This window comes from Nipponia nippon, unplaced genomic scaffold (genome assembly GCF_047370975.1).
Source record: "Nipponia nippon isolate SJK-2023a ecotype South Korea unplaced genomic scaffold, ASM4737097v1 scaffold_8, whole genome shotgun sequence".
In the NCBI taxonomy this organism is placed as follows: Eukaryota; Metazoa; Chordata; class Aves; order Pelecaniformes; family Threskiornithidae; genus Nipponia; species Nipponia nippon.
Window position 1 is genome coordinate 20,419,960 of NW_028262402.1, and position 24,401 is coordinate 20,444,360.

The following is a 24,401-nucleotide window of genomic DNA, read 5'->3' on the forward strand; positions in this document are numbered from 1 at the left end:
AAACATGCTGCTGTGTCATTTATTCGTTCTTGCCTATTGGCATCTACTTGTACCTCCAAAGCATACACTTATATAGGATATTATCAGTGTATCATATAACGTATTATCAGTGTACACTATTATTCTTCAAATGCAGAAATGGCATAACTAGTTTCAGGCTCCTGAATCAGGATCAGCTTGAGCAATGTAAGTGTGTAGAGAACATCAAGAATTTTCTGTAAAATTGAAAAGAAATCAGACTAATTTTTTATAAGCATTATTTCAGAAGTTGTTAGAGAACTGAGAAAGGCACACTGAAAACTGTCACAAACTAAACCAAACTCTTTATAAGGGTACGCAAAACACTACTTGATATGCAACAGCTATTGCAAACACACTGTCACAATGGATCTTCACCAGCAAAAGTTACTGCAGTTCAGTAAAATGAAAGGAAAGCAGTGAAGGAAAAGAAAGGGAATGTATTTTCTGAAAACAAAAGAAAAACACCTGAAAAATATTTAGTAAAAAAAAAGGAAACCGATGAACAATACCACATTCACATTAGGCCAGAAAGTGAGAGCACTCTGTGTAGAGATCAAAATAGAATGAAGGACAAGATTGTTCCATTCTAGAAACTAAAGCCATTGGTCTAATATTTTTGCTGCCATATTCTTACCTTTCCCTATGAACTAAACCTTTGAAAGATTAACTGAACAATAAGGCTAACAATTATTTCTCTCATTACTCTATCAGACACTGAAAAGCACTGTTCAACTGAGACTAATTATTTCTAGGATTTTGTAAAAGTATAATTTCTACAAATGTTTCATTTATGTAACTTTTATGACCCAAGCATACAAAATGAGGAATGACTAAATTCCGTTAAAATTCACACAGAAATTAAACAGTACAGTGCATACTTCGCTTGCTTTTAAGTCTGGAAGAAGCTAACAGATGTCAGAGTTGCAATTTCATAGCAAAGTTTGATCCCGTATCTCCTCAATCACCTTCAACCTTCCTTTTAAATGTTTAACATACTGATAAGCTAATAAGAAAATTTTGGAAAAAGCTGTGCTGTATTAAAGAGGCTAGAGTGAACCTAGTTGCACTTTTGTTTTCATACTTACCCAATATACTGTAATGGGTGGCTCTGATGTATAACAATTCTACAGGTTGGACAGGTGTTGTTTTCCTCCAAATATTTCACTAGGCAGCTTCTACAGACTGATAACAAGGACATGCAGAATTAAAAAGAAATAATGGAAGCATAATGAAAAAAAAAAAGTTTGTTTTTATACAGTCACAGAAATGCACCTTACTGAAATTTACACAACATTCATTTTTTACATCATGTAAGCATGGTGTCTATCATGCAGAATACCGTTTCAAATATCTTTCATTAATGTTCTTGATACAGGGAAATGATGCACCAGAATTAAGGCATCTGTACCTAGACAGAGTCTTCCTAATAAAGCATACAACACACAATCCCACTCCCGAATTTACTAGAGCAGCAATTTCCAACAGGTCAACATTATATTGCTTGCACCATTCAGCTTGCACAGATGGTATTACAGGAGCTGTATGCCGTGAAGATACTAAGCCTATTTGCTTTAACCATGGCCACATAGAGAAGTAAAGCGTACGGTGGCAATGAACCCAACACAAAAAAAATTATTCCAAAGTTGGATACCTTTTAAAAGAACAGAAAACTTTGAAAAAGTGGATATCGAGGTGCTATTTTAATTCTAACTTTCACAGAGTACACTACAGTTAAACTTCCACCAGGAAAAAAGGATTACATGTGCACACACCTCCAGTATTTGTAAAATGTCCTGGTAGAAGTTGCTAAAGCAGTTGTTGATTATAAAGCTGCATGCTTTTGGAACTGTTTCCATATGCATATGCAAAATCATCCATACCTCATGCAAAGTAAACTATTTACACTTCCCCCTCCCGAGAAACATACTCATAATATACACTACTACATGATATCGCGACTCACTTGAAGTTACAACTCAAAAATGTACAAAAAAAGGGCAGGGGGGAATAGCTTTTTCTTAAACAGCAGCAGTTCATTTCATCTTGGTATTAATGCACTCGTTCTTACCACATAAAATGAAAGAATTTCTCTAACTATAGTGCCATCTACCTCTCAGACAAGATGACAGTATAATTAAACACACACCTGTGAATACAAAAAAAATTATGCAGCAGCAAATGAAGCGTGATAAGTTTGCATTCTTCATTGTATTTACACACTTAGGATGACAGTGGTGTTGCTGGCAGAGGTTATGGTTAGACCAAGCCTTGCAGCTTTGCATACTAAGCACAGATCTTGCACAGCAGTCTGTTCCAGTGGAATGCTGAAGCAGTAGACCAGATTCATTTGTAAAAGTGAAGCCAAACCCCCGTCCTACCAAGTCAACGAAAGCAGAACCTGACAGTGGAAGCAGTGACAGGTATCCTTGGAAGAGTATACGAATGCTGCCTGGTTGTATAGGGATGGGGTCAGGAAGGCCAAGGTACAGCTGGAGCCAAACTTGGCAAGGAACGTAAAGAATAAGAAAAAGGGCTTCTATAGGTATGTCAGCCAGAAAAGGAAGGTCAAAGAAAGTGTACCCTCCCAATGACCACGACTGGCAAACTGGCAACAACGGATGAGGAGAAGGCTGAGGTACTCAACAACTTTTTTGCTCAGTCTTCATAGCAATCTCTCTTCCCACCCCTTTGGAGTGGATGAACCTCAAGGCAGGGACTGGGGGAGCAAAGTCCCTCCCACTGTAACAGAAGATTAGGTTCAAGACCACCTGAGGAACCTGAATATACTAAGTCTATGGGACCTGACGAGATGCATCCCAGAGTCCTGAGGGAACTGGCTGATGTAGTTGCCAAGCCACTCTCCATGATAGTCGTGGCAGTCAGGTGAAGTCCTCAGTGACTGCAAAAAAGGAAACATTCCACCCATTTTTATAAATGGTAGAAAGGGAGGATCTTCAGAACTACCAACCTGTCAGCCTCCCCTCTGTGCCTGGGAAGATCATAGAACAGATTCTCCTAGAAGCTATGCTAAGACACATGGAGGACAAGGAGGTGATTCGAGACACCCAGCATGGCTGCACCAAGGGCAATTCTTGCCTGACCAACCAAGTGGCCTTCTGTGGTGAAGTGGATCATCATCTACATCAGTGGACAAGGGAAGAGCTATGGATGCCATCTATCCAGACTTCTGTAAGGCCTTTGACATGGTCCTCCACAACATCCTTCTCTGTAAATTGGAGAGATACGGATTTGACGGATGGACTATTCAGTGGATAAGGAATTGGCAGGATGGTCGCAACCAGAAAGCAGTGGTCAATGGCTCAATGTCCAGATGGAGATCAGTGATGAGTGGTGTCCCTCAGGGGTGCCTACTGGGACCAGTACTGTTTAGTATCTTCATAAATGACACAGACAGTGGGATCAAGTGCACCCTCAGCAAGTTTGCAGATGACACCAAAATGAGTGGTGCGGTTGACACGCCTGAGGGATAGGATGCCATCCAGAGGGACCTGGACAAGCTCAAGAAGTGGGCTCATGTGAACCTCATGAGGTTCAACAAGGCCAAGTGCAAGGTCCTGCACCTGTGTCAGGGTAACCCTTGGTATTGATACAGGCTGGGAGATGAAGAAATTGAGAGCAGCCCTGCAGAGAGGGACTTAGAGGTACTGGTGGATGAAAAACTGGACATGAGCCAACAATGTGCACTCGCAGCCCAGGCGGCCAACTGCATCCTGGGCTGCAGCAAAGGTAGCGTGGCCAGCAGGTCAAGGGAGGTAATTCTGCCCCTCTACTCTGCTCTGGTGAGATCCCACCTGGAGTACTGCATCCAGCTCTGGGGTCCTCAGTACAAGAAGGACATGGACCTGTTAGAGCAGGTCCAGAGAAGGGCCATAAAAATGATCAGAGCACCTCTCCTATGAGGACAGGCTGAAAGAGCTGGGGTTGTTTAGCCTGGAGAAGAGAAGCCTCTGGGGAGACCTTATTGTGGCCTGAAAGGGGGCTTATGAGAAAGATGGGGACAGACTTTTTAAGAGGGCCTGTAGCAATAGGACGAGGGGTAATGCTTTTAAACTAAAAGATTCAGACACGATAGAAGGAAGGAATTTCTTACAATGAGGGTGGTGAAACACTGGAACAGATTGCCCAGAGAGGCTGAAGATGCCCCATCCCTGGAAACATTCAAGGTCAGGTTGGACAGGTCTCTGAGCAACCTGATCTAGTTGAAGATGTCTCTGCTCATTGCAGGGGTGTCGGACTAGATGACGTTTAAAGGTCCCTTCTAACCCTAACCATTCTATGATACCTTCTAAAACAACCGCCCATTTCAGTACAATTTCCAGTTTGGACTAAGTATACACTAACTCCTCCTAAACTGAACTTAATCACAAGTCGTCTCAGGTTCTGGCAGGTTTATTAGTCTAAGCACAGTGTCGAAATAAATGCAATTAGATAGCTTATATGGAGGGTGCTGCAATCTTCTAGATTGGTTCTTTTTTCACAGGGTCAAGTTGGGATTAATAAACTCTCCTGAAACTGGAAGTCCTAAGAGCATAGGACAGCCAATATGGCAACCATTCTAGGGTCTGAAACAATAGTATTACTAGAGTCTTTCCATTACCTGGGATTTCCAAAGTCCCCGATCTCCATTGATCCAGATACTTGGGCACTGATTGTAAGCCTGAACTGAGCTGTACATTTTCTGGTTACTTTTACAGTACACTTAAACATATCAGAGATCTTTCATTAGAAAAGGAAGAGGCAAGGTTAATCCTCACTCACTTTTTTTTTTTTTTTTTAAAACACAGTTTAATTCCTCTTGACTTTTTTCATTTCTATATTTAGTTCAAGAAATACAATTGGTCTTTCACCATCCTCATGAACCCACAAAATCGTAACACATAAGGACAGCTTTAACACGTAAACACTAATGAAACTCAAATAACAAATGTAAAAGTTTAACAAGACCTGTATATATCTGCTAACCTAGAATTCTAATAAAGAAACAGATGTAAACTAGGAAAGACTTAACACTGAGTTACGACTACTGAAGTTTTGATGTACTGACTTATAGGCCTGCCTGTCACCAACAAAATAAAGATACAGCAGAGAAACAAGTAGAAAAGGGAGGAAAAATGCTTGTTCTCCCCTGAATTCTGTTTTACAAAAGAAGTTGGCCCTGTCTCTCCAAAGGACTAGCCTTGGAACTCCAAATGACTCTCACCAAAGGACTCAAGAACTACATTTACCACTGAAGTGAAAAGTCTCTGAATGTCTGAAGGACAGGAAATTAGAGAAAAATGAAAGAGGTAAGAAAACTGTACAGTTCTGAGTAGAAACACAAAGAACATTTCAAGGTGGTGTAATTCAGCAGAGAATTCACTATCTCAGACAGGGCACTTTCAGGATCGATTTTCCCAGGATGCTTTTCCACAAAAATATATTATTAGCATTAACATACAGAATACAAACGATGCCAACATGTATAAAGGTTTTGAAAAAAAGACAGGACTGTGTGCCCCTTCTCAGAAAACTGTAATTCTACAGGACACACATTGAAGTAGTATTCTGAAAATATAAACAGCCAAAATAAGGGAGGGACAAGCCACAAGGTGGGGGTGGGAAGCAGAAGCTAGGAAGGAGCACTCCCTGGCTTTTGAAGTAAGCAGTGAAGCACTGTGGATTAATCTAAATATTTCCTCTGTAAGCAAATGTAAGAAATGGTGGAGATGATGTCAGCTGAGGATTATTTTATATGTTGTTATTTGTTGTTGTTGTTTTTTTGTTTTGTTGTTGGGTTTTGGGTTTTTTTTGTTTTTTTTAAAGAACAATGAAAAATGATCCTCTAGCTCTATGTCAGCCATGTTAACTTGTTATAATACTGGTTTTGTATATGCTCTTGTTAATAGCAGCAGTAAAGAATTTGGGGCAAAACTAAGTAGAAGTCTAGCTTAAAGATCTCTACACTCCAAAAAGAACACTATGGAAATTAAGACGTGAAACAGATGGAGAAGGGACATGAGAATAACCAAAGTGACACAGAAGCGTGACAAGAACAACAAACTCATTAAAGCTGATGAACAGAACTTCTAAATGAAACACAATTGAAAACGTAATCTCTGACAAATCATAAACATTATATTTCCCCTTTGTAAGACATTTTACGTGAAGAATAAGACCAGTGAAACTTTCATTTTGTGGAGATGAAGCCTCTACCACCATCTAACTCCCTTCCAAGAAAGCTGAGGACTACGGGTCATTAAGCTATTCAAACAACATGCCAGCTTTATCAGAATAAGAGTAAAATACTGTGACAGAAGCATTTTAAAACATGGGATGTTTGAAGTTGCATGACAAATATTAATAGATTAATACAGGTACCTATAAACAAAACAAATCATATTCTAAACTCTGAACAGATAAAACTGGACAAATGGAAGCTCCTAGGTGACAAGGACATGTTGGTAAATTGTATGGATTCTGAAGACACAGCTAGAAAAAATATTTCTGGTAAAACCCTGTAATACAAGGTGTAAAGCCACCAATGTGGCTGCTACAGAGGGTATTTAATGTCACTACAGCAGGCCTTCTGGACTGAAGGTTAATTCCTCAGCTGATACCTCCCTGGCAAAGAAAACTATGGATCAGAACAGATTCAAGACAGAGAATAGTTTTGGAGTTACCACTTTGGACTATAAGGGTGCTTCTCCTCAGAAGGAATCTTCAGATCTTTAGTTGGAACTGTGCTAATATGCAAGGTTTCCATCAGAATACTGCAAACCCTAGCACTCCTATATCCCACGATGTCAACAACAAAGATGCTGGGATAGACTTATACCTTCAGTTTTCTTGAAGCCTAAGGCTTTGCAAGGTACTAGGGCATACTTCACCAATATGAAACTAGAAACTCACAAAGTAACACAGCAAACAACTACCTCATCACAGTATTTTGGAACAAAAGCTTATTTCTCAGGTACAATACAATATACTTATTCTTTATCGATAAACTGTGGCTGCTTTCTGCAGAGGAACAGGAGTGCAAGAGACATTTGGAAGGCTCCAGGTGGAGAACATATGCTATGCCAGCTGTCACAGAAGAGAGAACTAGGCATTCCATATTCCTTTAGCAGGAAGACAGACTGCATTCTTGAATGCATATGTTACCACTAATTGTATGTGGCTTCAAGTTTGTGCAGTACAGCTTTAATGTTCTCTTCATTTGCTTTGTTAAAAAAAGCAAATAATCTGTTAAAAAAAAGCAGTGTCTAGTGAAGCACACATTATTTTGACTGATGCACAATAGATTTTTAAATTTCAATTAAAAACCATTAAAACATGTTGCACACCAAGTTAAAAAAACACAAGAACAATTTATTTAATTTAATTCTACTTCTACTTACAAGTATGTAAGCATTCTGTTACAGTAGTAGCATCAATCAGGTATCCATTGCACAGACGACAGGTTATATGGGCATTAATGTCCCAAAGCTTAATCTTTCTTGTTAGCATCTTTGGTGTCTGCAGAAAAGACATATCATAAAGTAACACAGCTGTAGTGATCAGGTATAAGTCATTTGGGAATAAATGATTAACTAGAATTAACCCTAAAGATATGTTCATAGAGCTTTAGGCTCTCATATGCACACAGGCACAATGATAGCACTAACTTTCAAAGGACTTCACAGAAGTGAAACAATGTAAAACCCCCACACTATTTTGCAAGTCAAAGTTTCAATACCATAGAAAACAGTCTTTCTAGCATGCTATTAATAAGTTTCTTTACCAACCAGGGGACTTGGATTTAAGGTGAAACCTTACTACTCTACTGATCTAAGTCATCACGTTCAGTCTAGTAATGGGGAAGGATTCACAAAAATTTGGAGAGAGAAAATCCTCAAAGCAATTGGAGAACTGAAAGCATTTTGATAACTGAAAAGTCAAACTAACAGGGTCTGATTTGGCATAGTAGGTTTAATCACACTTTTAAGTGTTTGCCTTCTGCCAGTATGGTTAAAGCATAATTTTAAAGCTGTGTCTCAATAATGGAGCTGAAAAGTAAACCTTCTGAAATCCCATTTTATTTAAAGTCAAATTAAGGAGGGGGAAGGGGGAGGAAGGGGGGAAAGGGGGGGGGGGAGAGGGGAGGGGAAAGGCCAGACCAGTTCATATCTATTTAGAAAGGAAGGGAGGAGCTAGCAACAAAATGGTGTATTACCATGATGTCAGTTCAGTTAGACAACATATTTAAAGACTTGGACTTTGAGGACAAATTGAATTGCTTCCCAGAGGGAAAGAGGAAAAAAAAAAATAATCTAGCAAAACTACTGACATATACAAAAAAGAAATAGAAGGACTAATGTTACAGCCTCATATAAGGAATTAAATTTATTAATAACAGCAACAAATTAAAAACGTAATGTAATTCCACATTCATCACCATCAACTACTTTTTTTATCATTATTAATGTTTTTGAAAAGGATACACAGTCATAACACAAAATATGAAGATAAGCCACTATTCACAATACTTAGGAAGAAACTCTCCATGTGAGTAGATGGCTAATATAGGATGTCTTCCATATTCCTATCTGGAATATGTTAACATCTATCAACTCAGAAGGGGTACCTGTCTACTTGAACCACACCATCTGCTCTTGGGAAGGTGTCCCAACACTCCCACGTTCCTACAGCCTAATTCCAAACAAAAGTTAAAAGTCACTTCCATCATATAAGACAGCCAAGTTCTTATCACCCCACCGAAAAACCACACCAAGCATACTTTTTAAGTAACCATATATACACTGAAGTATACTGCTATAGGGGGAAATATGTGGATTAGATCTGAAGATTAGAAGCAAACAGAAGGTATAAAAAATTTCCAAGACATTAATGCTGACAAGCATACCATAAATATATCCCCAAGCCCTATTTCTATGGCATCTTAACTCCACCTTAATTATTATAAAAACTACCCATTATTTCAACATTACAAGTACACTAATGAATTAAAAATTTATTTTTTAAAAATTTAAGATGTTACATCACTAATCAGCTTGCAAATTTCAGTTGAAATAAATTATTTGAGTTTATCAACCAAGCAACTGAAAACCTAGTTAATTTTTTATAACTGCTGGGCTCCCATGAAAGCAAGATGTCATCTATCTTGATAAAAATCTCAGTATCCTTCAGAAGTCTCAGCATCTGTTTTTGCTATTTAGGTAGCACCCTCAAAGAGCTACTTTTACCATATTAACATGTAGTAACATGAAGAAAAGAGGAAAAGCATGTTCAGCAGCTGCTGGATTTCTCTGAACAATCCTCAATGAAGTGACATCGTTCTGCTTAGACTACTGACACTTTCTGCACATACAATTAATCCATGTTAGTAACCTCATACAAACTGGAACTAAACAGCAAGACTACACAATGTCCAAAACATGAAGTTTGACTAAAAACCACCAAGATTAGCCAGCTTGCTTTAAACAACCTGGTTTTCTATTTTTTAGGCAAATCCACACTTCCTTTTAATACCTTCCCTTTGCAAAAGGGAATGAGATTTTTCCACATCTGAACTCTAGGTGATATCTTCCACAAATCTCATCTTCCCATCTCTCAAACAGTGACATGTTGAAAAGAAAGCTAAAAGTGAATTCAGAAATTTCCAAAACAAGTAATGGAACCTTAAAAAGAAAAACAACACAAGTCCAAATCCATCTCCGAGTACACATTCTCAAGCGAACTTGCAGCTTAAGAGCATGTAATATCCAGACAACTGGATAAAGCACTGAGCAACCTGGTCTGACCTCATAGCTTACTCTGCTTTGAGCAGTTGGATTACATGACCTCTTGATGTCTTTTCCAACTTGAATTATCCTATGATCCTGTGAACTTACTACACTATTACTCTACCCTCATCTATCCATGCAAGCTGAATTTCTTACTGTTTGACTGCTCTCAAGCTGCTCATTGAGTACTTCAAGCAACTGTTATCTGGTCATACTCACATAGACATCAACACAACGAAGTTAGCATGAGCTCAACATCTAAAATTGGTTGCTTTAAAAAGAAAACTGGCAGAATCAGGTTGAGGTTAAAGTCACACACACCAGCTTGAAATAATAATAGGAGGGGACGATAAGTTTACTTTTCCAAACCACCGCCTAGGCTGATGTATTCTTGCATAAAATTTTAAAAATCAAATCAAAACAAAAACGTATCTCCAAATGAAGACTTTTTTGTGACAGGGACTTTTTAAACTCACTAGACTGTGCAGGAGTTAGTAAGAAAAGCAAACCTCTACAATAAACTGAGAATATTTGAATTTGCCTTATTTTGTAATGTGACCGATCAGTCACTGCATAGAAGATGCATGCTCAAGAGCTTCTGAATCTTTCACAGGACCACAGCCAAGTTCAGAAGCAGAAGTCTCAAAGTCAGTTATCATCCTATATAAAAGCAGGCAACTTCAGAGAACAGACCAGAATCTGAACATTTACGTGTCAGAACCTAATAGCCCCTTTTCCACAGCTGAACACTGCAAACCTTAGGCTCCCATCAGACCTCTATGGCAGTTAACAGACAACAGAAATGTCATACCTTAATTTAGTTTTTAGAAAGCCAAAGCCAAGCAAGGCAAATCTGTAGGACACAGAGGTTCATTAGTTCTTCTACACAGTTACCTGCTTAAATAGTAACCTACCACAGCAAGTAATCTCAAATAAACTGTAAGAACTGTATATAACATTCTAAGACTCTCAATCCACTGACTGAACAGTGACATTTGATAAACACTTAAAGTTTCTCACTCTTTACCTCGCCAACAAGTGAACACTAGAGCCAAAGCATGATCCTTCTCCCTCAAAACCATGTTGCTGGAATATGAAGAAGTTACTCTACTTCTTTGGTTCTATAATCACAAAACACTTCTCAAATACAGGTGCTTCTTTTTTTAAAAAACAAAACAAAACAAAAATCAAAAACCAACAAACAAAACCCATACCAAACAACAAAACAAACCAACCTGAGCCTCACCTGTTTTTACAGGAAATGTAAAATGAATAAAAAGTAACCCCTCAGGTTACACAGATTCCTAGGATAACATAGATTGGAAGTAACCTCCAAACTGCTCTAATCCAACCTTGCACTTGAAGTAGGCCCACTTAAATTGAGTTGCTGTGGACCTATTTCTGCTGCATTCAGATAACCTTCAAGAATGGAGATTCCACAGCCTCTCTAGGCAACCTGTTCCAGGATCTGACCACCCTCAATGGCAAAAAGTGCTCCTTCTCATAGGAATGTCCTGTGTTGCAACTTGTGTGCAAAGCCTCTCATCCTACAAGTGTGCACGTCCAAGAATAGTGCAGCACCATCTACTTGATTTCTGTCCACAGGTGTGTTGAAAATAGCAATAATATATTCTCTTATTCTTAGCATCATTTTCTTTAGGACCTTTGTAAACACAGCATAAAAACAAGCAACACCAGAATCTCAGTCAATAGCTGAAGAGCCACTTTTAACCCAAGTTTTTAGTACTTTACACTGGGAATTCTTTTTGAGTCAGAACAAAACAAACCAGCACTGTACTGCTTTAGAGAAATAGGAAACCTTCTGAAATTTCAGTGACCTGAGTCATGCCGAAAAAGAATTAAGAAGTACTGTTTAAAAAAAATTAAAACAAGAAGAGCCCTGGAAAGACTGGGTTAGAGCAATCTTTCTCTTAGAAAGATAAACAAAGCCTACTTTCCTAAAATCTGCCACTTAAGAATCCTGAAATGGATAGGAGACATAATAGAAGAGCTATCCAATTAAATTTCAAAGAGATTGCTTTCCTAACAGCTGTAAAGCAATGAATTATTCAGAAACAACATACCACCAATGGAGAAAGAAGAGACAGTCTCCTTAAGTGCTGGAACATGAAACCCCAAACAAACACACGAAGTTTTCCAAACATCCAGCTAATACACAAAAATGATCACTTGCACAAAGATCAATATTTCTTCATCTTGGTTCCAAATGATCATATTTCATACCACACTGTTGGCACCGTCTCAGGCTCTCACTGTTTGGTAAGTCTTACATCACACCAGGAGGAAGTGAGTGAAGATAATTACAACGGCATCTGGACTATATTCCCAATTAAAAAACAAGCAAACAACCCACCCCCCACCCCCCCAGTCAGGAGAGCTTGGCAGGGGATATGCACATTAGATAGTCAACTGGTTTTGTTCATGCTATACTTCATCCACTAAGGCAGTGTTCTATTAAGATGATCAAGTAAAAAGGTAAGCAGTATATTACAGATCTCTCTACTAAAACTGTGTCATCAGTAAGACAAGCCTAAATGTCTCTGTACAAGCTTTCACCTTTCAGAGAGATTTCAGCACTGAAAAACTATTATTCATGCAAGCTTACAGAGAGGATCAGCAGAGGGACTCCTCAGAAGTATGGCCTTATCAAATGATAATCAAATGATATACACACTAGTCAGGAATATTCTGGCCTACATGAGGCATACCTCTTAAAACAGCATTTCTTTTCAGAGTCTGCCATCCAGAGACCTGAAAAGACAGAAAAATAGTCTGAAAGTTAACATCCAAAATTCCTCAAAATCCAGCTGCCACAAAGAAATACTTAACTCACTGAATTCACCTAGAAGTATCTAAGCATCTATATAAATTTAAGATAACAGTGGGGCAGGGACACTTCTGAGTAAGGAAAAGAAAGGAGGAAAAGACTGTCAGAATTAGATCCTTGGGAAAAAAAAAGAAAAAAAAAAAGATGTAATACAGTTTCCTATGAAAGGACACACATAGTCAAGGAAAATGGCTCAAAAATCTAAGTAGTCCTGTCACAATGTGATGGTGAAGTGAAAAGAAATTCATTATCTTCATAAGTAACAGGGAAAATCACCAAATAAATAAGCAGAAACCTTGAAGCACAACCTACAGACCAGATAGTGATAGGTCTGTAAGAAAAGACAAGATTTTGGATTGAAGATCCACAGCCAGATGACTATTACTCTCAGTTTTCAAGCTATATTTGTGAGTAATCTGCTCTTTGTATCTTAAGTTTCCATTAATACTTTCAAGGAAATAATTCATATTTCCAGAATCGCTAGATATTTTCCAAAATAAAATTATGTTAAAGAAAAAAAAAGACCTTCGCATCACCTTTAGGCAGAGGATAATCTCACATGAATAGATTAACTTGACAGAAGAAGGCAATTTTTCTTATTAAGTTGATTCACACAGGAAATACTCAGATGCTACAGAGACTGGTAAAAGGTAGTACTACTTCCGTCCTCCTGCTCCAGAAAAATCAAAGGCATAGCCTATAGTTAATGATTTTACTGTTATATTGCTAAGGAAATTATAAATACAATGATATAACAAGATACTAATGATAGCACTAGGTGAGAACTTCAGCACAACTCAAATAAAAATCTCTTAGCAATTCCACGGTGAACTTCTTTGACTGCATTCAGAGGAAAAATTACTATTAACTGAAAGCAATGCAGACTTGCATGAGATGCTCTTTTGTGGGAACCCACAAAAAAAGCCCTCACCAAGGATGGAAAGTCCCTCATATGGACAGGAGAAGAAACTCCAGAAGGCATTTGCCACAAAAGAGATCTATTTCTGCAGCAAAATGTGGAGAACAGAGCAGCCAATGACACTGCTTCTGAAGAAACTGAGTCAGAGGCATATCGCACATCAGAACATAAACTTCTGAGTAACAGTCTTCCAAAAGGAACTGTCATGCATCTTCCCTCACTGCTACTTGGCAGAGGACAAGGTAAGACTTTGGTTCAGCCAGAAGAAGAAAGTGGTACTCAACTTGTGAGGAAAAAAGCCAACAACCAAGTCAGTCCTAAATCACCACCATATTCTTCATGTTCTGGTTACAGGAAGATAGTAATGCACTGTAAAAGCTAAAGGCAGGGAAATTCAGTTAATATTTATATCTAGATGGTTGTTGGAGACTGGGCAATTGGATCGCTCTACTGATCCTGCACACTAACAAGTCAGAAGCGAGTACTTATATTCCCAAAGGGATTTTCTTTAAAGGTCTGTTTGACTGCTATGACTGCTCTTGATAAGTAGACAGATTATCAGACCATAGTTCTCATTTGTACCACCTAGCCTTGTAAAGCAAAACAGGAATTAACTCTTACCAGGTACAAATCCAGAACTGAAGTGAATGCCTGAAGGATTTACAAACCATTACAACCTTGCGCTATTTTAAAAGGATAAGCACGTGTATTTTTATTTTGCTGAAATATAGTGTAATAATGTTACTTGATTAAAAAGCAGAAGTATAGTGCTCACAGTGGAGGGAGCCTGCAAAAAAGCTATATATGGCAGATGCTAGTAATTTTGCTGAATAATTACTGAAAGGTGCTAAGGTCATACAGCACTGAAAGCTGAATGACAACAGTAACAGAAGCAGCAGGTACACCTCAATTCTCTACAACAGACTCATTAAAGTGAAAGTCACAGCTCTAAGAACAAAACATTGTAACAATGGAACTTTGCTCAGACCCAAAACTTAGTGTGGGAAAGAAAATTTTCAAATCTGACGCTTATGATTGCCTCACACACTTTTGTTAGTAGTGGCATGCAGATGAAACCCGGTACACAAACCTAGGTCTACAATGAGCTGAATTAAACTGTAGAAAAAAAGACAGTCCTTGCTATGCAGCCAGTTTAATTACTCTCAAAGACATCCAACAAATAGATTAAATATTTAAATATTACTTTAAATATTAACATTGAATTCTTAAATACTATTAAATACTTTAAATTTTAACAGCTGTTTCCCCAATCTACATTAGCTGAACAGGCCTGCAAACACCTCATTCCATCAAGATAGGATCCAAAAAAGGCTCCTGACATTGTGAACATAACCATGTAACTAGAGTACTAACGCCTGGTTAAAAGGGAAGTCTAATTCACACTTTCAGCAGGATGCAACTGAAGGCAGTGTTGCATGGTCATGAAGTCAGAGATTACAAAGAAATACAAGCACAGAATTTGTGCCTCTTCAACTAGCTGGATTAAAACATAAAAATTAGCCTGTTATTGTCATCAATTGCAATAGAAAGATGTAAGTTGTTAATGGCTGAATAGACAGACCTCTGTTCCATAAGGAAATTTATTTAGCAGTAACTTATTAAAATAATAGCATGCTGACCTGCGACAGATCAAAACAATTATGGCTAAGTGAAATGAATTAAAAAACCCCACCAGCTTAATATAAAGTACCTTGCACTTCTGCAAATCTTTCCATCACAGGGCAAGATATTTATGAATCAGAAATTTATTTCAAGAGAACTGGAGAAGTAGTCATAGTCCTACTTTCTTTGCTAACAAGGTCCATACAGCCTACACAGTACTCTAGAGAATGATGAGGATATTACCTCAGGCAAACAACTTAACACACAGGACACCTTTTTTAAGAGATGGAAAGATAAAGAAAACAGAATATTTGTGGTTGTTTTGGCTTCAGATATCAAAGTGGTTTATTTCAACTGTTGCCAGGTTTATGTTGTTGAATTTTTACATTCAAACATAATGTATCAGCCTCTTAAAAAGAGAGAACAGTAACTTCAAACATACTAGCAGTGAGAAGGTTGTGCTGGGTTTAGCAAAATGCAATAACAGAAGAAAATTTTTCTTCCAAATTGAGTTTTAAAATATTGTAAACTTCAATAAAATTCGTTATGTTGTGTTTGCAAAGCACTATTTAATAAAACGAACTACTAGAAACAAACCATTTTGTTGAGCAGGAAGAAATTATCATTAAATTTGCTTTAGTAAGCCAAGTTATGATTAACAGCCCATGTGCATCCTTTTATGACTTATTTCATCCGCATAATTATATGTTAAGGTAGCAAATGTATCCGTGTACTCTTCATGCCAGCAATGTCTCACATCTTAGTGGAACTCCTCACTAGTCATTTTTCCCATTTCTGGGAAGGTATTATCACCACCAGATGGCACCAGTGCCCTAACGTCAATAAAGCAGGTATACCTCTTAATAACACAAAATAAGGAGGACATCTCCCCCCCCCGCCCCCCCAACAGAATAACAAATGAAAAACAGCCTTCATACATTTGTTGTCTCTGTCTTCTTAAAACAAAGATCTACCAAGCACAAACACGGCATGCAGTTAATTTGAATCAGTACATGGTATTTTGATGACATTGTGAAACCAGCACTACCCCCAGCATACAGAGAGCCACATGTTTCCTCACGCACTTGTTCAGGGGGTTTTGTTGTTATTTTAAGTTTACCTTCTGTTGAGTGCATTACTGCATTTCAGTTCTGTGCCCATTTCATGGGTGTGCTGAGCAATTTGCAGAGATCACATCACGTACAAACTAACTGACAAGTCAGGTTTCTCCAGATCCAGTGGAAATTAAGGTATTAATTTTTCATCTTCTCAGAAAAAAATAGAGATGACCTGCAAGAATAGTACACTACTTTTCTCACTTTTCTGAGTATTTGCCTCACTGTTACATTGCTAAAACACTACTAAAAACTGATAAGAATTGGTCCCAAAGTAGGATTATAAATCATTTAATATTACTTACAAAAATCAGTGCCATAGTCTACTACAATACTCTTGCAAGGAAAGCCACTTGCCTTCCAGCCTACTGTTCTTTTCCTCTGAAAAGATTAAAAAGTGATGATCGATTTCTCTACTGGTGAACACTGTGGAGGTGAAGCACAGAGCACCAAAGAACACTTGAGGGAAAAATCAGACTGCACCTGGCAGCCCAAAAGAGGTGACACTGCGGCAGCTCCAAGCCCCCAGATACAACTTGTAGTGAGGCTGAGCACATACTCTCAGTAGGCACGCACACACAGAGAGCACACATATACAACACACATACACCACAGCCAGCGACAACAGATCAATCAAGACAGACACACACAGCACGCACATGAACACGAACACAAACAGCACCAACAGCCTCACCCTGCTCTCCTCTCTGGCTGAGCAGAGCAGAGGTCTACTACTGAGAATATATATACACATACATACAAGGTGGATCCCCCAGCAGCTGGACTCAGACCCCATGTCTGCCCAGTAGCTGTCCCCTGGATCCCAGCCTCCACAATTGCTGTCACCTGGACATACATGTCTTCAAGGCCACTGCCACACTCCAGTTCCTGGTACAGTCTGTCTGGGGTCTGGTTGCTGGTACATGCGCACACACACATGCATGCACACACACAGCTCACCAGGACTCTCCTGCTCCCCCATTAGCTACCCTCTCCACCGCGCCCCCCATGGTCTCACACCCTCAGAGACACACAGGCACAGATTCACACAGATGGCTGAGACTCCACTGGTCACCCCATAGCCAATCCCCTGTGGTCTTGCCCTTAGAGCCACACATTCACCAGCAGTCTCACCCTTAGAGATCCTCAGATCCTATGGTGTCCCTGGCACCCAGTCGGACTCACTCGGTCACCCCAACAGCCACTTCCTCCTCTGGTCTCCCTGTTAGAGAGGTAAACATGCCTGGCCACTTCACCTACATGGAGGCTAGCCTGGCTTGCTCTTCACTAACATTCACTTACTGTAATTGCTGGCACTATGGACACATGGGCTTCTGACCCCTGGTCCCAACCCAGTGTCTGGCACTTGGTTTCACTCACTCCAGTCTCTCCAGCCGCTAGTACTCAGGCACATGGTCCCTCTGGCCTGCAGTCCCACTCCAGCTACGGTGCCCAAACCCTTGCTCCAGTTCCTCGCACCAGGCCCTAGTGACCTGAGGTCCCGTTCCTATTGCTGGCACTTAAGTCCACTCATGCCAGCCTCTCCAGTTGCTGGCACCTCGGGCCTTCCAACTTGTGGTCCGACTTGCAGTTGTTGGCACTCAGGCCCCCACAGACACACCTGCACACAGAACAAAGCACCCCTCACCCAGGAAGGAGTTAGAAAGGAATTCAAGAAGAAGGTAAGACAGACTGCACTGATCAGACATAGGGTATGGCCAGACACATGTACTGACCAACCAACTATTTACACATGCCTGGCCTTCTAAATCTTCTTGCTCCTCTGTTTTCCTATGTTTGTTCCTCCCCAAATCACCTAAATGCCTCCTTTCCCCTGCCTTTGGCTCCTCCCCAAACCATCCTGTAAATCCTTTGCAACCCCAAAATGCTCTTCCCCTGCACTCTATATGTCCCATACCCCTGGCAGTAACACCTCCAGCCCCGAGTCCAAAAGTCCAGCACTGACTCATGGTCATGGGTAGCATGTCTGGACAATGGGGCTGATGGCTCTTCTGGGACAGTCCTGGTTAGGTTACACACCTGATGGGGTGCACCCTCCTCTGAGTCCTTAATTTGGGTTCCCTGTCTGCCATTGTGCCCCTGTGCTCCTCTGGGCTTGTGGAGACGAGCCTTTGACAAGATGGCTCCTGTGATGGGCCTGGAAGTAGTTAGGCCTGGTACGAGTATCCCATCTCCCCTGCCCTTGTCTCTTTGTGCTCCTTTGTGGGTGTGCAAACAAGCTTTACCATGTAACCGAACAGACCTCTCTAAACATGTTCACAGAAGCATGTTCCAACTAAATTGGAGAGAGATGGGTTTGACGGATGGACTGTTAGATGGACAAGGAATTGGCTGGGTGGCCACATCCAAAGAGTTACAGTGAGTGGCTCAGTGTCCAAGTGGTGTCCCTCAAGGGTCCGTATTGGGACCAGTACTATTAAATATTTTTATCACTACATAGTGGGATTGAGTGCACTCTCAGCAAGTTTGTGGATGACACCAAAATGAGTGGTGTGGTGACATGCCTGAAGGAAGGGATGTCATCCAGAGGGACATCACCCAGAGGTTTGAGGAGTGGGGCAATGTGAACCTCAAGTTAACAAGGCCAAGTGCAAGGTCCTGAACCTGGGCTAGGGCAATCCCCGGTATCAATACAGGCTGGGGGATGAATGGATTGAGAGCAGCCTTGTGGAGAAGGACTTGGTGATACTGATGAGCAAAAAATTGGACACAAGCTGGTAACATGTGCTTGCAGCCCAGAAAGCCAATTGTATCCTAGGCTATACAAAAAGAAGCGTGGCCAGCAGATCAAGGGAGGTGATTCTCCCCCTCTACTCCACTCCCATGACACCCCACCCGGAGTACTGCATACATTCATAGAGTTCAGCTCTGTGTCCCCCTGTTAGAGCAGGTTCAGAGAAGGGCCACAAAAATGATCAGAGGGATGGAACACCTCTCCTGTGAAGACTGGCTGAGAGAGTTGGTGGTGTTCAGCCTGGAGAAGAGAAGGCTCCGGGGAGACCTTATTGTGGCCTTTCGATACTGAAAGGGGGCTGATGAGAAAGATGGGGACAGAGTTGTTACCAGGGCCTGTAGTGACAGGACACAGGGCAATGGTTTTAAACTGAAAGAGGGTAGCTTTAGATTGGATATAAGGAAGAAAGCTTTTACAATGAGGATGGTGAGATACTGTAATAGGTTGCTCAGAGAAGTTGTGGATGCCCCATCCCTGGAAGTATTCAGAATCAGGGCCTCTGAGCAACCTGATCTAGTCAAAGATGTCCCTGCCCATGATAGGGAGGTTGGACTAGATGATCTTCGAAGGTCCCTTCCAACCCAAACCATTCTATGGTTCTATGATTTTAAGCAAAGTAAATGTAAGCTATTCTTCAGCCCTGCAAAAGGGAAATACTTAAACAGAGGGTGCAGAACACAGGATGGATCCTCACCAAGAGCAGTTCTTCTTCCAATAAATTATTTCTCAGCTGGCCAATGAGCAACTATTATTTTCTCTGTACCAGACCTATCAAAATAGGGCATTCCATCGTGTGCTAAATAGTTATCCCTCTTTATCATCGTGTGATAAATAGTTATCCCTCTTTAGTCTCTCACATATGCTTGTGGAGCATATGAATGCCAAACCAGAGTAAACTGCTGACAATTAGATACATACTTCAGCTGCCGTTCAGAAAAGGAGAAAAACACATATGGATGACCAAGTAGTGTAACTTTACTTTCATATGCTCAGGTCTAAGACAGTGCAGATGATCCCTTAAGGAAATCCACTGGAAAATCTGCTAAATGAATATTTTGTGAAGTCCCCTTAATATTTACAGTTTATCCCAATTAACAAACACAAGAGTGATCAAGCCTGGACATCATCATATATATTTTTGAAGTCCAGTTAAAGCTAGACCAAAGACTATTTCCCTCCTCTTCCAAATCCAGAACAGTCTACCAAATCTACTTAAACATAGGGTGAACCTCCAAAGACTTTAACTCAGCCATGATATCTTTTATTCTGTGTACTGGAAACACGTAGGAAGAATATAGCCTCTCAGAGATCGTGTTGTCTTAAAATATGACATTTAGAATGAAGAGCCTTAATTTACTATCACATCTAAAATACTAGCTGCCTTTATGACTAGAAAAATGGGTTTAACCACTTAACTACTCCAATTACACAGCACAGAGTGTACATAATTATTCAGATAAGCCACTACCCCAATGTTTCTTTTAGGTACTTGACTGCCTGCCACAACTAAATGTAGGTTAACAGCCTGACTCTTAAAACCAACATAACATTCTCCACTATTTGAGTTTCTAGCCAATTACAACCCAATCTCAGTTCCTTCATAATCACTACTTCAAAACACAAGTTTAAGTTAATTTCACTAAAGATAAAAACTAGGATATTACAAGGCCTATATAAAAGCTATATTATCAGAATGTACTTACCTTCAATGAAGGGATTAGAAAGTCACCATGCCTTCCTAGAGCAAGCAAACGTGAATACCTGTTTTGTTTTTACATATTCTAATTCTCTGGGGTTTTTTGGGAGGAGGAGGAGGAAGGGTGGGGGTGGGAATGCTGAGACATTTCACTTTTCCCTAATGAATCAGGAGCTTTCATTAGAAGGTATGACTTTATAAGCTGCAGGCAAGTTATTGATTTCTTCCCAGTATCTTGAATTATTCCCAGTATCTTGAATTATTGGAGGTTTGTGTCAGAGGTACTGCCTCCTGGCATCAAGAACACTTTGCCTACAAAAGGCATTCACAAAACCAGAGCCATACAACTAAGTGAAAGAGAAGGTGAAAAGATAAGGACAACTGGAACAGTACTTAAATCTCTAAATTGCTATCACATTTCTCTCTCTGAAATATTCCCCAAGTCTAAGTCTATTTGTTTTAAGCACTGTTTTGAAGAACTAGCAAAAAAGAACAACAAAAAACAAAGAACAACAAAAAAACCCACCTTATTTTGTGGACAACAAGTAGAAGCCCCTTCAAGACAGACATCTAAAAAACTATACCCACAGGAATACTGGAGAAAGTTTAAAAAAACCACAAAGCTCATGATCCCAGTTTTGAACTGACTATGTGAGTTGGTAATTGAAAGGGTTGTTTTGTTTTTGTTTTTTTTTAATCCCTAGTCTTGGTTCCATAACTAGACAAATGAGTGAGACCTTTTTTCTCTCCCTCCCTGCAACCACCTGGCAACCAAAATAAACTCTGCCTGAATACTTCTGTAGTAAAATTGCCTGTACATAGCAAGTGTAACTCGATCTTCAATATTACTCCCTAAGAGACTGCTTCAGCAATAGGTTTTACACTAGTCCGATTTTTAAGTCAGAAATTCTTACTATTCACTAGTCATTATACATTACTCTTAAGTTTTTAACAATTTATTCTTGATCAAAAGTCCAAGAGTAATAGCTGACTAGACAAGTCAAGCAAAGTATGAGTAATGTGATCTTCAGCCAACTTATTTGAAATGAAGTCTGTCATGTTATTTTAGAGAATTTAGATCATGATTGATGGCAACGTCAGCCATCAGGTGTAAAAACCAAAGAGACTCTAATATCACACCAGTTTCCTGAAAACATCCTCTGAAAATGACCGTGTACTACTCATTTCTTTGATCTTTGATTCTCAAGAATGCTTTGGTCTTTTTTTGAGGAGACATGACTAACAGGCTAAAGAGAAACTACTTGGGGTGTAGTTACACCATTACTAATAGTTGCACTATGGTGGCTTAAGAAATGCCCACCTGAAAGCAAAACACGTTCACTTTTACACATCTCATTCATTACAATGCAAAGTAAAAGGCACCACTGTTAATAAGTGACATGTAAAAAGTGACACAAATGTTTGAGATAAAGTAGAAGTAATAATCAGGACATACTAGCATTAAATCTACCCGTTTAATTTTTATTCACCCCACGTACTGCCCTTTTATGGTACAATGGGAGACTGATCTATCTGGTACTTTTCCATAAAACACCTGTTTCTGTCTACACAAAATGAATTATGCCCTGCAGTTAGCTGTCAAAACAGCAGGCATGACTGTTCAAAATTTCTGTCTTGTACGTTATTACTAAAAGACATAATGAGGAAAAAAAGGACTTCAGTAAGGCAGGAGAAACAGCAATGCAGTTGAAAACAACTGAGTGACTCAAAACTGTCCTACACCCCTTCACACAAATTTTGGTAATTTATTTTCCATCATTTCACTTTGCAGAGAGGAATGAGAAACATCAAACACCACCTCCTCCCAGCTGTTACAGGAACTAACTTTCTTAGAAAATTCACAAAATATAAGTAGTATCAAAATGTTAAATATATCTTAAAAAAATCCAGAGCCATTCAATCTCAGTTAAGCCTCTAATCATAAAAACCTCAAAGTTACTAGACACATGTTTAATATCAGCACTGGATACCAAGACATTTTAATCTAAGGTTTTGTTTGAATATTTTCTCTTATACTTCGCTTAGGTTTGGCATCTGTATTAAAACTGACTGTATTAGAGTACAAAACAGTCAAACAACTACTAGCTGCTTGCTAAATTTTAGCTAAAAATGGTCACACAACTGATCTCAAAGTGTCTGCAGGCAAAGAGATATACAAATACCCGAATTATGGAAATTAGTTCTTTTCTTCAACTTTTCACCTGACAACATATGCTTATAAAGCACTAAATTAAGGAAGACACTTTGAAAATCAAGTAAATACTTAACTGTTATTCCTTTAATAAAATCAACTAAATATGATAAGTATCAGTTTGTCAGTAAAACGCAAAAGACTAGAGAGTTGTAATACACAGTACTTTACTGTATGTTAAAAACTCATCTACACCTTTGTCCATCCATTAGCATAACAGAACACTGCAAAGATGATGGACATCATCCCTGCACTGAGACTCATATTTCATTTTTGGTAAAAGTTGAGTTTTATTAGATTCATAGTAGATCTGAATTCGTAGTCACCATGACTTAGGAATATAAAATCCTCCATATACAGTGCTTTCCATCCAAACATGTGAAAGCACAAGTTTCAAACATTAGCAATATTTACTGCAGCCATAATCAGATACATATTAACCCAGAATGTGTCATGGGCCAATTTCAATAGCCACAGTCACATGTCAGTGCAATTTTGTAAGCTACTCCTGAAACATCTTCTGAAATAATGTTCAATTCTAGCTGAACGCATTAAGGAAAAATGGCATGAAACTGGACCAAGTAATAGGAAGGGTTATCACAATTAAGAGAACATAGAGTGTGAACAAAAAAACCCCTCTGCCTTTCCTATATTCACCTATCACATCCTGGTCTGAGAGGGCAACATGACTGCTACTTGTAACATAAGGAGAAAGCAGAAAGACTTATTTAAGCTGAAAATGTACAATGGAAAGAAAACACATGCATAAACTAACTAAGAGTTAAGTTTAGGAGGACTTTAGAAAAACATTCCCAAACATCTGTAATAGTCTTACACCTCAATTACTGTAAGTGATCGGGAACCTTGCTTACTTACCTAGAGACAGTGGGAGATGGTGGAGGTATTAGCAAAGTTAACTAAATGATCCAGACAGTATTTCAGGCTTTTATTGTTTCTCTAAGATGGAGCCCCTGATATAGCAAGGTCACAGCAAACTCACAAACATGACAATAAGTATGTGTTTTTCCTTCTCAGTATGGCAACTGCAGATCAACAAACGCAAACTATGTCATACTTTCAACTCTTTGATTTGTAGTGCATCCATTATTAATCCCCTTTTGTAAAGACAACCTGTAACCTCTTGAAATCTTTCTTGTAGAAGCCCACTACAGAGTTTTGTTGCAGGAGTATATACAAGGAAAGAAAATGAAAGCACATTTAAAATGTACAAATGGGAGTTCAAAAGAGCACAAAAATTAAGCACCCTGCTTCTGTCAAGCTGGAGACAGATTTTGGCATTAGATCCCTTCAGCTCTGAAGGTGAAAGCAAACACAGTGCAAAGAAATGCAAGACTAAGGTTTTCCTGACTTCAAGCAATGATGATTGAAAATTGCCTTATATGAATATGCATAAAGCATCAATACTAAAT

At 39.3% G+C, this 24,401-nt stretch overlaps 1 protein-coding gene across 8 annotated transcripts in view; it reads right to left on the reverse strand.

Annotated features, from left to right (window-relative positions):
- Nucleotides 1-24,401, reverse strand: part of PCGF3 (polycomb group ring finger 3) — a 60,023-nt gene that overhangs the window by 14,956 nt on the left and 20,666 nt on the right. For 3 of the 8 annotated variants that reach the window (XM_087742354.1, XM_087742355.1, XM_087742356.1), the window contains 3 exons: nt 12,533-12,575; nt 7,419-7,536; nt 1,107-1,203 (listed from right to left, as the gene is read on the reverse strand). In XM_087742354.1, coding sequence (XP_087598480.1) covers nt 1,107-1,203; nt 7,419-7,527 — 206 coding nt within the window. In that variant the 5' untranslated portion in view covers nt 7,528-7,536; nt 12,533-12,575. Of the gene's footprint in view, nt 1-1,106; nt 1,204-7,418; nt 7,552-8,644; nt 8,710-12,532; nt 12,576-24,401 lie in introns of those variants that run through there. The other 5 variants (XM_087742358.1, XM_087742360.1, XM_087742357.1 and 2 more) reach the window with 3 other exon arrangements.